Source organism: Neovison vison, chromosome 8, assembly GCF_020171115.1.
Source record: "Neovison vison isolate M4711 chromosome 8, ASM_NN_V1, whole genome shotgun sequence".
NCBI lineage: Eukaryota > Metazoa > Chordata > Mammalia > Carnivora > Mustelidae > Neogale > Neogale vison.
The window spans coordinates 22,924,214-22,938,515 of record NC_058098.1 but is presented as its reverse complement, the minus strand read 5'-3'; the positions used below and the strand labels follow the sequence as shown (position 1 = coordinate 22,938,515).

General features: G+C 38.9%; 1 protein-coding gene across 4 annotated transcripts in view; it reads right to left on the bottom strand.

Moving 5' to 3' along the window:
* The window catches only part of RBM39 (RNA binding motif protein 39), a 33,581-nt gene that overhangs the window by 8,485 nt on the left and 10,794 nt on the right, over window positions 1-14,302 (bottom strand). For all 4 annotated transcript variants that reach the window (XM_044263122.1, XM_044263123.1, XM_044263124.1 and 1 more), the window contains 6 exons: window positions 12,474-12,591; window positions 11,866-12,018; window positions 8,572-8,709; window positions 6,160-6,225; window positions 2,339-2,543; window positions 1,876-1,953 (listed from right to left, as the gene is read on the bottom strand). In XM_044263122.1, coding sequence (XP_044119057.1) covers window positions 1,876-1,953; window positions 2,339-2,543; window positions 6,160-6,225; window positions 8,572-8,709; window positions 11,866-12,018; window positions 12,474-12,591 — 758 coding nt within the window. The remainder of the gene's footprint in view (window positions 1-1,875; window positions 1,954-2,338; window positions 2,544-6,159; window positions 6,226-8,571; window positions 8,710-11,865; window positions 12,019-12,473; window positions 12,592-14,302) is intronic.

Genomic DNA, 14,302 nt, shown 5'->3' with positions numbered 1-14,302 from the left:
TCCCAGCTGAGCAGGATGTCCATTATGGGGCTCCATCCCTGGACGCCCAGATTAGGACCTGAGCCAAAGACAGATGCTTAACGAATAAGCCACCCAGGTGTCCCTAAATAGCAAGTTTAAAAGCATAGACTGAGTTACATTTCTGGAAGGGATGGGTTCCTTAATGTCTTTGATTAAACCAAGTGCCAATCTTTGACTATTTGGTGACTCAAGCAATTAAATGTCTAATACTTGTTTATAGAGTCAAAACAATTTAGTGATACTTGGGGGAGTTTTCCAGTGACTCAAAGCACAGAAGTCCATTAATGGTTATGATTTTTCCCCATAAAGACAAGCAAGTATGGTTTCATCAAAAAAAAGATTCACTTATTTGAGAGAAAGAGAGGGAGAGACAGTGTAAGTGCTATGGGCAGAGGGAGAAGGGGAGAGAATCTCAAGCAGACTCCATGCCCTATGCAGAATCTATGATGTGGGGATGAGGTCACGACCCTGAGATCATGACCTGACTGAAATCAAGAGACCAATGCTTAACCCACTAGCCACCCAGGCACCCTGGTTCTGTCAAAAGTTTTATAAATACCTATCAGATTTCAAAATAAATAACAGCATCTGACAGGAGAAACACAGAAACAGAAAAGGCAGATTTTCTAAAGTTACAAACGTGGGGACATCCACTAAAAAGGAAACAATGAAAAGGCCCTTCTCTCTTAGTAACAAAATAAAAAGCAGAAAGGTTCTCCTTTAATTAATAAGCTTTTGATTTAAATGGAAATCATGAATCAATCATAAATGATTCTGTCCTTTAATTAATAAGCTTTTGATTTAAATGGAAATTATAAATCATTCAACTACATAAAGAGGTCCATGAATCAATCATGGACATTTACGTATATTCAGATGCAGTACTGTGGTCTTAAACTTACAAACTGTCATTTACAGAGTCTCACTTTGTAGATCGTATTCATAATACAAAGTGCCATACTTTCATGGGATATAGATTTTCTGTCTTCCAAGGTCCAAAATACAAATGGTTCTTCTTACATGTTCTAAAAGCAAGTTCTTCAACATTTCAAAATTTTTTTTTAAAGGTTTTATTTATTTATTTGACAGAGATCACAAGTAGGCAGAGAGACAAGCAGAGAGAGAGAGAGAGAGAGGAGGAAGCAGGCTCCCTGCTGAGCAGAGAGCCCGACGTGGGACTGGATCCCAGGACCCTGAGATCATGACCTGAGCAGAAGGCAGCGGCTTAACCCACTGAGCCACCCAGGCGCCCAACATTTCAAAATTAAATGCTACCCTGGCTGACAGGTTTTGATTAGCATCAAGGTTTATAAAAGGAAATTTGAGGAACTTAAGCCAAACGAAAACAGTGTTTATCATAAACCAAACCCCTGTTACACAACTACAATAGACCATTGCTTCTCTATTTCCCAGCCTTGTTCATGAGCTCCCATTCCCCTAACTGAAAATCTCAAAATACCATGTACTGTTTAGATGAAAGCACTCTTGGTATTGTAATTATTTTACATAAAGCTTGATTTAAAGGTCCCTAATAGTTTTCTCAACTCAAACATTACAAAGAAACATTTCTTGAAAACAATATACATTTTAGTATTTAAAAAAAGTTATGGATTTACAAAAGTCTAACAGGTAATTCCAACTAAAAATGGTACGTAGGGTTCAAGAAAATGCCCTAATAGCCTATTATTATTAGTGAATAATTCTATTCTCTATTTCCATTTCCTTTAAATTTACAGGCTAAAAAGTACTTGATGAATTGAATTCTCAGTAAGTCCTTTTAAATGCAAAAATTTGGCAAATTTTCGAATTAGGTGAAAAACAACGATTTCAAATTAGAAAAGATTCAATTCCTACCTGCCACAGCACCAAATGCCAAAGAGCCACTCATTTGTAGAGCCTGCTGTGCTGCTGGTGGAATCTGCAAACCTGTGCCTGTGTAAAAGAAAACAGATCTTACAGTCCTTACTATGTTAAGAGTAGAAAACCCCAATTTTCTGGGTGCTTACTACTACCAAAGTTACTTCACTGTAAGTATTTACAAGCAAGACTTGTAATCTGGGCAACTGAGGATAGAAGTATCATTAAGAAAGCAAAAGGAATCCTGTAACGTATGCTGTGGCACTCAAAAGGCCCCACCGCAAAGTAGATTCCATTAGAACTTTTTCAAAGTAGCCTCATCTATGAAATTGCATTTACCACCCAAGAATAATAAGGTCAACCACAAAGTAAAAAAAAATATTTTTTATGAGTCTGTGTCGGTTACCTTACTCATTACCATATCCACAACAAATCATTCACAACACATGTGAAAACTTACCTTCTGCAAGTCTTGCCATTAATTGGAGACGACCAGTTGTTCCCAAGTCAATTCCAGTCCTTTCCAGTTCATCACTGTCCAAGAATGAGCTAGCACTGGAAGCATCAGTACGTTCAGTAACATGACCAACTTTCATTGGTCTTCCTGCTAACTCAAATCCATTAAGCTGCTCCAAAGCCTTCTTGGCACATTCCGAATCAGAAAACTGTAATTGAGGTAAAGGTGGAAGTAAAAAGTCCAGTATGTGAGTTCATGTATACACTTAAGGTAAGCTTACTTATTAGGTCTAGTCTATTCAATAATTATACAAGTGGGTGGATGGCAAAGTAGAATTTCTAGCTTTAAGTAATATAACCAGATCACAAACTCATTCAAATTAGTTTTGTTAATGTGATGGTTTGAACAGCAAGGTATTACAAAATGACACCAAAATTCAGAAATAAGGAATCTTAGTAAGAGAGCATATTAAGTAATTTTCCCAAAATCAAAACTCTTTTTAATGTGCTCAGATAAACTAAAATGGTACTTTATTTCCTATCATAAAAAAAGAGCTATTGGTGTGCTTGGGTGGTTCAGTTAGTTAAGTACACTGCCTTCAGCCTCAGGTCATGATTCCAGAGTCCTAGGATGGAGGCCCACAACAGACTCCATGCTCAGCGGGGAGCCTGCCTCTCCCTCTACTGGCTGCTTCCTCTGCTTCTGCTGTCAAATAACTAAACAAAATCTTTAAACAGAAAAATTAAAAGTTCACTCAGCTGTTATTAATACAAAATTGTGGGTCATTTTATTGCCAATAAAATCATAAAAATATTTTTTTCTCTAAATCATGGAAATTCTTAATCCCCAGGATGCAAACACAAACTTAGTTGCACATTAATTCTCATTTTTAACGGGGGGGGGGGGAGGGATGGACACACACACGACACAATAATGACAACAACCTCCCAACAATCCCACAGCTTAGTATCTCATCAGTATGACTCCAAACATTTTCTACTGAGAAAAAAATTAGATATTTAACAAAACATTTATGAACACACAGCAGAATCATGTAAATTAAAATAATCTAAGCTTTGTACATAGATAACTAAATCATAGCAAACAGTTCACACATAGTTGGTATTAAAGAGATTTGTTTTTTCTTATTAACATATAATGAATTATTAGCCCCAGGGGTACAGGTCTGTGAATCCCCAGGTTTACACATTTCGCAGCACTCACCATAGCACATACCCTCCCCAATGTCCAAAACCCAACCACCCTCTCCCTACCCGCCTCTCCCCAACAACCCTCAGTTTGTTTTGTGAGATTAAGAGTCTCTTATGGTTTGTCTCCCTCCCTATACCATCTTGTATCATAAGATGTTTTTAATAGGGGCAGGTCATGATCCTGGACTCTTGGGAATGAATGAGTCCCAAATTGAGCTCCCTGCTTACTGTAAGGGAGTCGCCTTTTCCCTCCTCCTTCCCTCTGCTCCTCTTCTCTGTCTTTCAAGAAAGATCTTTTTTTAAAAAAAGTTACTAACAGTTTTTGATAAGATTTTATTTATTTGATAGAGAAAGCACACGTCCACCTGCACAAGCAGGGGGAGTGGCAGGCAAAGGGAGAGGTAGAAGCAGGCTCCCCGGAGGAGGGGAAGTCGGATATGGGACTCAATCCCAGGACTCTGGGATCATGAACTGAGCTGAAGGTAGTGGCTCAACCAACTGAGCCACCCAAACGCCCATACTAACAGTTTTGTAAACAACTTTTGTCCTTCCACCAGTGTATGAAGACCAATAAAAATAACCAAATGACCAATAAAACTTTCTCTATCATTAAAAAACAGGTTTGTTTTTTTAGAAAGAGAAGAGAAGGGATAAGAGTCTCAAGCAGACTCCATGCCCAGTGTGGAGCCCAATGCAAGGATGGCTCTCATGACGCTGAGACCATGACCTGGGCAAAAATCGAGTCAGATGGCAGGGTTGCCTGGGTGGTTCAGTGGGTTATGCCTCTGACTTCTGCATCGCATCAGGCTCTCTGCTCAGCAAGGAGCCTGCTTTTCCCTCTCCCACTTATAACCTCCCCCCCAGGGTCAAATAAATAAATAAAATCTAAAAAAAAAAGAATGAGAGAACTGAACCTGTCTATATTTAAATTTTGTTTCCCTATGGCTGCAGCAATGGTGACAATCTACCTGCATTTTACACTAGTAACAGCAGTTCTTAGAACTTTTCAAAGTTCTAAACATCAAATATTTGAAAAACTCTATTATGTAATTAAATAGCATCAGGAAATAGAACATAGGAGGGTTTACTTTTTTTTTTTTTTTTAATTAAAGATTTTATTTATTTATTTGAGAGAGATAGACAGTGAGAGAGAGCATGAGCGAGGAGAAGGTCAGAGAGCGAAGCAGACTTCCCATGGAGCTGGGAGCCTGATGTGGGACTCGATCCCGGGACTCCAGGATCACGCCCTGAGCCGGAGGCAGTCGTCCAACCAACTGCGCCACCCAGGCGTCCCAGGAGGGTTTACTTTTAAAGAGGCACTTCCACTCAAACAGTTATTCCAGCTGCCACCCAACACCCTAATCAGGGAACGGGTTATGATGGTTGGACAACACCTTTTTTCAGATTTCATTTACTTATTTATTGAGAAAGAACACACGTGTGTGAGCATAGGGAAGAGCAGCAGGACAGGAAGACAGAATCTCAAGCAGACTCCATGCCCAGTGCAGAGCCCAATGCACTGGGACCCTAAGATCAGGACCTGAGATGAATTCAAGAGACAGATGCTTAATCAACTGGGCCACCCTGATGGTGGTAGTGAGATGCATCCATATAATAAAAAAGTAAGATAGAGTATCAAGACATGGGTCACCTGGGTGGCTCAGTCGTTAAGCATCTGCCTTCAGCTTGGGTCATGATCCCAGGGTCCTGGGATCAAGCTCTGTATCCAGGTTCCCTGATCCCTGGATCCCTGGGAAGCCTGCTTCTCCCTCTCCCGCTCCCCCTGCCTGTGTCCCCTCTCTCGCCATGTTTCTCTCCATCAAATAAAACCAAAAAATAAAAATAAAAAAAGCAGGGGTGCTTGGGTGGCTCAGTGGGTTAAAGCCTCTGCCTTCGGGGCGCCTGGGTGGCTCAGTGGGTTAAGCCGCTGCCTTCGGCTCAGGTCATGATCTCAGGGTCCTGGGATCGAGTCCCACATTGGGCTCTCTGCTCAGCAGGGAGCCTGCTTCCTCCTCTCTCTCTGCCTGTCTCTCTGCCTACTTGTGATCTCTGTCTGTCAAATAAATAAATAAAATCTTAAAAAAAAAAAAAAAAAAAGCCTCTGCCTTCGGCTCAGGTCATGATCCCAGGGTCCTGGGATTAAGCCCCACATCAGGCTCTCTGCTCAGCAGGGAGCCTGCTTCCTCCTCTCTCTCTGCCTGCCTCTCTATCTACTTGTGATCTCTGTCAAATAATTAAATAAAATCTTTAAAAATAAAATTCATTTATGGAAAAAAAAAGAGTATCAAGACACTTGCATTCAACTGCCAGAAACATCACAGAAAATATTACAGACCAAAAAAACCTCATAATGGGGTCATAAATTTCAATCTTGTGGATACTAGCTATATAAATTAACTATATTCACGGTAAGAGAAAACTGGCTAAGCAAGCACCAACATTTGGTATAAATGCCTACTGAAGGCAAACTATTTTCAACCATTTGAAAAAAGAACCAAGCACCTTTTCCCACTATCAATAACTAAAGTATTACTATAGTACTTTGGTCTAAAACCTAAAGTCATTCAATCAATCAAATTTTAAATCATAATGTTAACAACAGTAACTGCTTACCGTAATAAATCCATATCCCTTAGATCGACCTGTTTCACTATCCATCATGAGCTGGATACTTTCAATCTAAAAAATAAAAACAATTATTATGTAACTGCAAAGGAGGAAGCAAAAGCATTTTATTCCTTGAAACATGATTTAAAGTCTCCCCACCTAAAAACAGAAACAAATCATCTCAACCCATCTCCAAAAGTACTTCTGAAAGCCTAGATGCTTCTCAAACAAGAAGTTATGCACTGTGGAATAAAAAGTACAATCTTCTGCCTCAAAAACAAACCACTAGGGGCGCCTGGTGGCTCAGTGGGTTAAAGCCTCTGCCTTCAGCTTAGGATAGAGCCCCACATGGGGCTCTCTGCTCAGCAGGGAACCCGCTTCCTCCTCTCTCTGCCTACCTTTCTGCCTACTTGTGATACCTATCTGTTAAATAAAAAATAAAAAAAGAAAAACAAAAACAAAACAGAACAAAACACAACACTAAAAACCAGAGGTCCTTTGTAAACTACAATCAGATGCTAGAAATTAACATTTTGTTTTCTTTCCATTATGCTAAAAACACAAAATTCCCAATTATATCAGACATGACAAATTGTCCAAGATGCTGGAATAACTAAAAACAAGGGCACCTGGCTGACTCAGTCAATAGTTCACACAATTCGTGGTCTCATGGTTTTGAGTTCAAGTCAAATAGTGGGTGTAAACGTTATTTAAAAATCTTGGGACACATGGGTGACTCAATCTGTTAACCATCTGCCTTTGGCTCAGGTCATGATCCCACCCCGGAGTCCTGGGATGGAGTCCCACAGACTCCTTGCTCAGGGGGAGCATGATTCTCCCTCAGACTGCATTCCCCCAGCTTGTGTGCATGCGTACTCTCTGACAAATACAAAATTCAAGAGAGACAAAATAAAAAATAAATAAAAATCTTACAAACAGGGACAACTAGGTGGCAGTTATGTGCCTGACTCTTGGTTTCAGCTCAGCTCATGATTTCATGATTTAGAGATCAAGCCCTGCGTCATACTCCACACTCAATCTGCTTGAAATTATCTCCTCTGTCCCCAACCCTGCTTCTCCCAAATAAATCAATCTTCTAAAAAATATGAAGAATAAAATCAACCCTGAATGCAGATGATCACTGCACAACTCTGGATAGCCATTTAAAAGGCAATGAATTGTTCACTTGAAGCAGATGAAGTACATGGTTTGTGTACTATACCCCAGTATCTCAATATAGCTGTTCATACACAGAGAGCATAAAAATTATAATACAGCATGGATGTACTCTATTTCTTCATGTCCGGTAATTTCATGAATGCACTAACTTTGTAGTCACTGATGAAAAAAAAAAAAAAGATTTGTATGCAAAGTGTGTGCTCATTTCTAATTTAATTTAATAAAAAGCCCACAGTCAATACCCAACTTTTACCATTATGCACTCTTTAAACAGTTTAACAAAGGGGCTGAATGGAAATAGTGGAAAAGTATATCCAAGGGAAATGAAAATTAGTAGTGGATGCAGTATTAAGTTACCAACATTTTTATCCACAGCCACATAATATTTTAAACTACAGTACAACCCACTATTATTAACATTTATTCTAAAATAAAATGTCATGATAAAACGAGGACCAACTGAACAGGAAGTTTAACTACTTAACTGAGTAGATAGAGAAAAGGTTCTGTACATATACCTTAACGTTCCCAAAGGCCAAAAAACAAGCATCCAAAGATCATCAACAGGGGGTGCCTAGCTTGCTCAGTCAGAACATCATGAAACTCTTGATCTTGGGGCCATGAGTTTGGGCACCCACATTGGTGAGATAGATTACACTTAAAAAACAAAAAAAAAACCCGGGTGTCTGGGTGGCTCAGTGTTTAAGGTTAAAGCCTCTGCCTTCAGCTCAGGTTGTGATCCCAAGGTCCTGGGATCGAGCCCCACATCGGGCTCTCTGCTCAAGCAGGAAGCCTGCTTCCCTTCCTCTCTCTGCCTGCTGCTCTGCCTACTTGTGATCTCTGTCAAATAAATAAATAAATCTTTAATTTAAAAAAAATAATAATAATAACCCCCCTTCCCCCAAAGACCCAACCAAGGAAAACAAAATCTCTCGTTCCAAATGCACTGGAAACTTTCATCATTCATATTGACTTGGAAAAAAGTGATTGCTTCTAATACTCTATGCATTTCACTGCAGCATTATGAATGACAACACTAAAAGATTCTTGATCTTCAAATGTTATCCTTCTTTCAGAGATACTACCTTAATCTAAGATGCCACAAAACCCTCTCAGAACCACCCTTTCCCATCTTACTATTAAACCTCATTGAAACATGACAAAGTAGAAACACAGAATTATTATGCAGTTATATTGTAAGAAGAACCTATCAAGGATCATTGAAAATAATGGACTTACCCTTCCAAAAGGCTCAAAGATTCCCCGAAGCATATCTTCAGTTATGTTAAAGTGTAACGAGCCCACATAAAGCCTCATAGGTCCAGCACTTCCCTTCTGTAGATTGTTCGCCATTGCTGCAGCTCTGTTTTTTTCTGCCTGCAAGTTGTAAGAAAAAATGCACATCACAGAGCACTAATCCAAATCATTATTTTAGAGATTTTATTTATTTGACAGAAAAAAAGGGAATACAAGCAGGGAAAGGGAGAGGGAGAAGCAAACTTCCCACTGAGCCGGGAGCCCGATGAGGGGCTTAATCCCAGGATGCTGGGATAATGACCTGAGCCAAGGCAGATGCTTAACAACTGAGCTACCCAGGCACCCCGCAAATCTTTTTTTTTAAGATTTTATTTATTTTTTTGACAGGGAAAGAGATCACAAGTAGACAGAGAAGCAGGCAGAGGGGGAGGGGGAAGCAGGCCCCCTGCTGAGCAGAGAGCAGGATTTGGGACTCAACCCCAGGATCCTAGGAGCATGACATAAGCTGAAAGCAGAGGCTTAACCCACTGAGCCACCCAGGCGCCCCCATTTTTTTTTTTTTTTTTGAAGATTTTGTTTGTTTATTTGACCAAGAGAAACACAGCAAGAGGGGACACAAGCAGGGGGAGCGGGAGAGGGAGAAGCAGGCTTCCCAGGGATAAGGGAACCTGGATGCAGGGCCTGATCCCAGGACCCTGGGATCATGACCCAAGCTGAAGGCAGATGCTTAACGACTGAACCACCCAGGCCCCCTAATCCAAATCATTTTAATCATAGTAAAATCCTATTCATTTTAGGTTTGCTTAATGACAAATAATATCAAAGACTAGTAATGAAATTACACTAAGTTTACTAAGTCATACACAGGACAAATACTCCCATTTACATGTGACTGATTAATGGCACTAAATTAAAATTTTAAGAAAATGGTTCAAATGCCAATTTTATAAAAAAAACTTCAGTATTTTATCCAGCTTAAGATACATATTTTGCCACAATAAAAAACTTACAAGTTTTACAAGCGTTAAGTCCTATATAAAGCAATCATACACTCCATTTCATATGTAAAATGAAATCAATCCTGAAAGTACACTATGCCATCTAAATGAGATGCATCCTGATATCAGACATACTAAATGCGGAAAATAAGACTGTCTCACGGAATTCGTTGTTCATCAAAATTAACGTATTCTCAAAATCATGGTTACTCAAAGTACAGTGAACACCAACTGGCTGGCTGCCATAAAGGGGCTTTTTTGTCAATGTAAAATCACATCGAGCAAAGCATTCAGTTTAGCTGTCATTTTTTTCCAAAGGAAGTCTTTCTCAAGGTAATGGTTATCAATTCATATTCTACCACAAGTTCCTTTTCATATTAACAGATTGAGGAATTTTGAGTATCAATGTCCAAAAGAGGTTAAAGTTAAATCAACTCAAAACCTCATTTTAGCGGCGCCTGGGTGGCTCAGTGGGTTAAGCCGCTGCCTTCAGCTCAGGTCATGATCTCAGGGTCCTGGGATAGGGGCACCTGGGTGGCTCAGCGGGTTCAAGCCTCTACATTTGGATCAGGTCATGATCCCAGGGTCCTGGGATCAAGCCCCACATTGGGAGGGGGGGTCCTCTCCCCTCAGCAGGGAGCCTGCTTCCTCCTCTCTGCCTACTTGTGATCTCTGTCAAATAAAATCTTAAAAAACAAAACAAAACAAAACAAAACAAAATCCTCATTTTCATCTGAGGACTCTAGCCCTCTTCATGACAATCTACACACCATTTAATTCATTCTCCAGGGCGCCTGGGTGGCTCAGTTGTTAAACATCTGCCTTTGGTTCAGGTCATGATCTCAGGGTCCTGGGATCAAGCTGCGTATCAGGCTCCCCGCTCAGAGGGAAGTCTCTTCTCCCTCTCCCACTCCCCCTGCTTGTGCCCCCACCCCCCACGTCTGTGTCAAATAGATAAATAAAATCTAAAATAAATAAATAGAAATAAATTTGTCCTCCATTGCAGGAAATGATTCAAGGATTCAAGGAAGTAATTTTTCCCATTTCCTAACAATTATTTTCCCACTGTTATAATAAATAATATTAAGTGTTTTAGAAAACACTAAACAACCTATTATCTTTTAGATATGACAAAAGCTACAAACTTGACCAATGTTACATACAGCTTATTAACAGTGAGTAAAACTGGAATTTAAGATCTGGTTCCAAGGCTTGTACATAACTTTAGAATATGAAAATTTGATGAAGTAACCAGATTATTTTAAGAGTTACAGTTACTTATTTCAGTGGTTTGTAAAGCTATCAAAATGACTATTTTATTATGTGTTGCTCGAAAATATTCTTTAAATCCTATAATCACCATTTAAAAAACACCTGAGCTAGCAAGCAGTGACAAATTATCAATAATGGTATCCTAAAAAAGCTTTCTTGTAATAAAATAATACATCTCAGTTTTTCCACATTTAAACACACTAATGTTACTAACGCTAATTTCATTTCCCAAAGGCAGTATAGGATTACTATAAAGTACCAGCAAAGAGGAATTAAACAGAAGAAATTTTAAACAGAAAACATTCACAAGGTTAGTTCAAAACATTTTACCTTTAAAAAATGGTAGAAATAAAAGCTGCTCAAACTACTCTTAACACTTTACAAAATCCTACACAGGTGTATTAAAAAACACTGAAAAAACTAAATTTATTAAAAATGTCAAAATCAGGGACGCCTGGGTGGCTCAGTTGGTTAAGCAGCTGCCTTCGGCTCAGGTCATGATCTCAGCGTCCTGGGATCGAGTCCCACATCGGGCTCCTTGCTCGGCAGGGAGCCTGCTTCTCCCTCTGCCTCTGCCTGCCTCTCTGTCTGCCTGTGCTCGCTCGCTCTCCCTCTCTCTCTGACAAATAAATAAATAAAATCTTAAAAAAAAAAAAAAAACATTTGAAAAATGTCAAAATCATTCCATTTGAACGAGTAAATGTGTTTTTAAATGTTTTTCTATCCCCAACTAATAAAATTATCACAAATCAAAAAAAAAAATCTACACCATGTTTTCATGTCTTTTTCATGAAATAGGTATTTAAACCTTATATTAAAACAGGATATTGTTGAGACTATACGATTATCAAAGTAACCAAAAGAAAGTTTAAGGAAAAAAAAGCTGTTCTGAAAACATCTAACTCAAATAATTAATGATTATGCAAGACACTATAACGTAATACTAAGCAACAGCAGGTTTCTTAACACAATTGTTAATCAAATTCCTAACCAAGCAAATGATTACCTGTGATGCTTGTACTATGATTGGCACTCCTAAAACACGTTGGCCAGTTAATCCTATTGCTAGAGGCACTGAGCTAACATCAACAAACTCCACATATGCAATTCCTTTGGAACGTCTTGAATTTCTATCAGAAATCATTCTCACATCTCGAACCTAAAAACAAAACACACACTTAACATAAGCTTCTGTTTATGCAACCATCCACTGTAAACCATTAAAAAAAAAAAATTTAACAGATCACATGGTTTAAATTTAAGTAATCTCTACACCCATAGTGGGGCATTAACTTGTGACCAGAGATTAAGAGTTCCATGTTCCAAATGAACTAGCAGGTGCCCCTCAATGTTTTAACTAAGGGAACAGGTCAGTCCACTTCTTTTTTTTTCTACTTTTGATCAATGTGTGGTTAACAGTTATTAATTCCAACACTATTAAATTCCAATGGAGGCAAAATAGCAAAATAGAAATGTTCCCCAAAAGTTTCCCTAACTGAATTCTACTAAAAGATTCGGTGTTTAAATATTCTCTAATTTAACCTAATACACTGACATTACATTTTGTTCACAATTCCCATTTATTCAACCTCCCTAAACAGACTAAAAACTTACCTTTCCTACTGTAGAGAAAAACTCTTCCAAATCCCTTGGCCTAATTCTTGCTGCCAGCTGCATGCAGAAAACTGTCCTTGCATCTCTTTCTTCAGGAGTTAGATTATCAATAGGTTCCCTAACAGGAAGTAGAAAACAATGCACTTTTATAAATTATTCTAAAAATAACCTTGTGATTTTCAGAGAACAGAATAAACTTTGCAAGTAGCTTATCATTATTCCCAAACCCATTTTCTTCTTTCAAGATTTTATTTGAGAGTGAGGAAGAGAAAGAGCGCATGCACAAGCAAGAGGCAGAGGGAGGGAGCAGACTCCCCACCCCCTACTGAGGAGGTGAGATCACTACCTGAGAGGGAGAAACAACTGCCTGAGGCACCCAGGTGTCCCTTGCAAACCCATTTTCACTAAGATTTATACAAAATATCCATAAAATTATTCAATGTGACTCAATTCCTTCAACAAGATAACTACTAATGTTTCTTTCGTTAGCATCTTACATGACCTCAGAACAAAAGTCCATTGGCATCTCAAGTCTTACAAATGGTAATTTCTCCAGATTAGTAAAAGACCAATCCGAAGCCTTAGCCTTAGAGTTTAAGAATAGTCTTTAACCACTTACTAGCTACAATGTCAGAATGGTCCAAAACCATAAAACCATGAAGTGAAATAAAGTTTGACAATCATAAACGACTAACCTGAGATGATAAGAACTATTTTATTCTCATTTCCCCCCTGAATTTTTATTTAACAAATTGAGACAGATATATAGAATCATGACCTGGTTGCTTATTCTATCAGTCTTTTTTTGTTTTTTTTTTAAGATTTTATTAATTTATTTGAAAGAGAGAGAGACACTGCAAGAGAACACAAGCAGAGGTACTGGGAGAGGGAGAAGCAGGCTTCCCTCAGAGCAGGGAGCCCAAGGAGGGGCTTGATCCCAGCACCCTGGGATCATGACCTGAGCCGAAGGCAGAAGCTTAACAACTGAGCCACCCAGGTGCCCCTATTCGCATCAGTCTTCTAAGACTCTATAAACCCAGTATACAAAGCAATGTTCTTCTTTTTTTTAAAGATTTTATTTGACAGATCACAAGCAGGCAGAGAAGCAAGCAGAGAAAGAAGGGGAAGCAGGTTCCCTGCTGAGCAGAGAGCCAGATGCGGGGCTTGATCCCAGGACCCTGAGATCATGACCTGAGCCAATGGCAGAGGCTTAACCCAATGAACCACCCAGGCACACCCAAAGCAATGTTTCTTGATGGTTATAAAATACAGAAACCATACCTATCTACAAATCAAGTTTGAAAGGCAGGAAATTAAATAAATACAAGTAGTGGAATTCAATTTATTCATTTTTACAAATAGCCTTGACAATCAAGAGCACTTCTGACTATATAGAGGAAATTAAAGTGCCCAAGTAAAAGAGCACAAGAGATGAAATTATATGAATTTCAAGGAATAAAACAGAAGTGCCTATTAACATTACTTCTTATAAAATATCACTAAAGGGTTAAGGTTCTAAGTGAATAGCTAAAGATAAAAGCACAAACATGCTCTTATCCACATTCTGGACATTTTCAAGAAGGTGCTTTTGAAGTATGCCACCTACAAAATTCTGGTGCATTTCTTTGGTAAATTAACAAGTAATTTTAAACTATAAAACATAGGTACAAAGCTAGACTACATCCAGAAAACGAGAAAAGGGGATTTTTTTTTAAGATTTTATTTATTTATTTGGCAGGGAGAGATCACAAGGAGACAGAGAAGCAGGCAGAGAGAGAGGAAGAAGCAGGCTCCCTGCTGAGCAGAGAGCCCAATGCGGGGCTCCATCC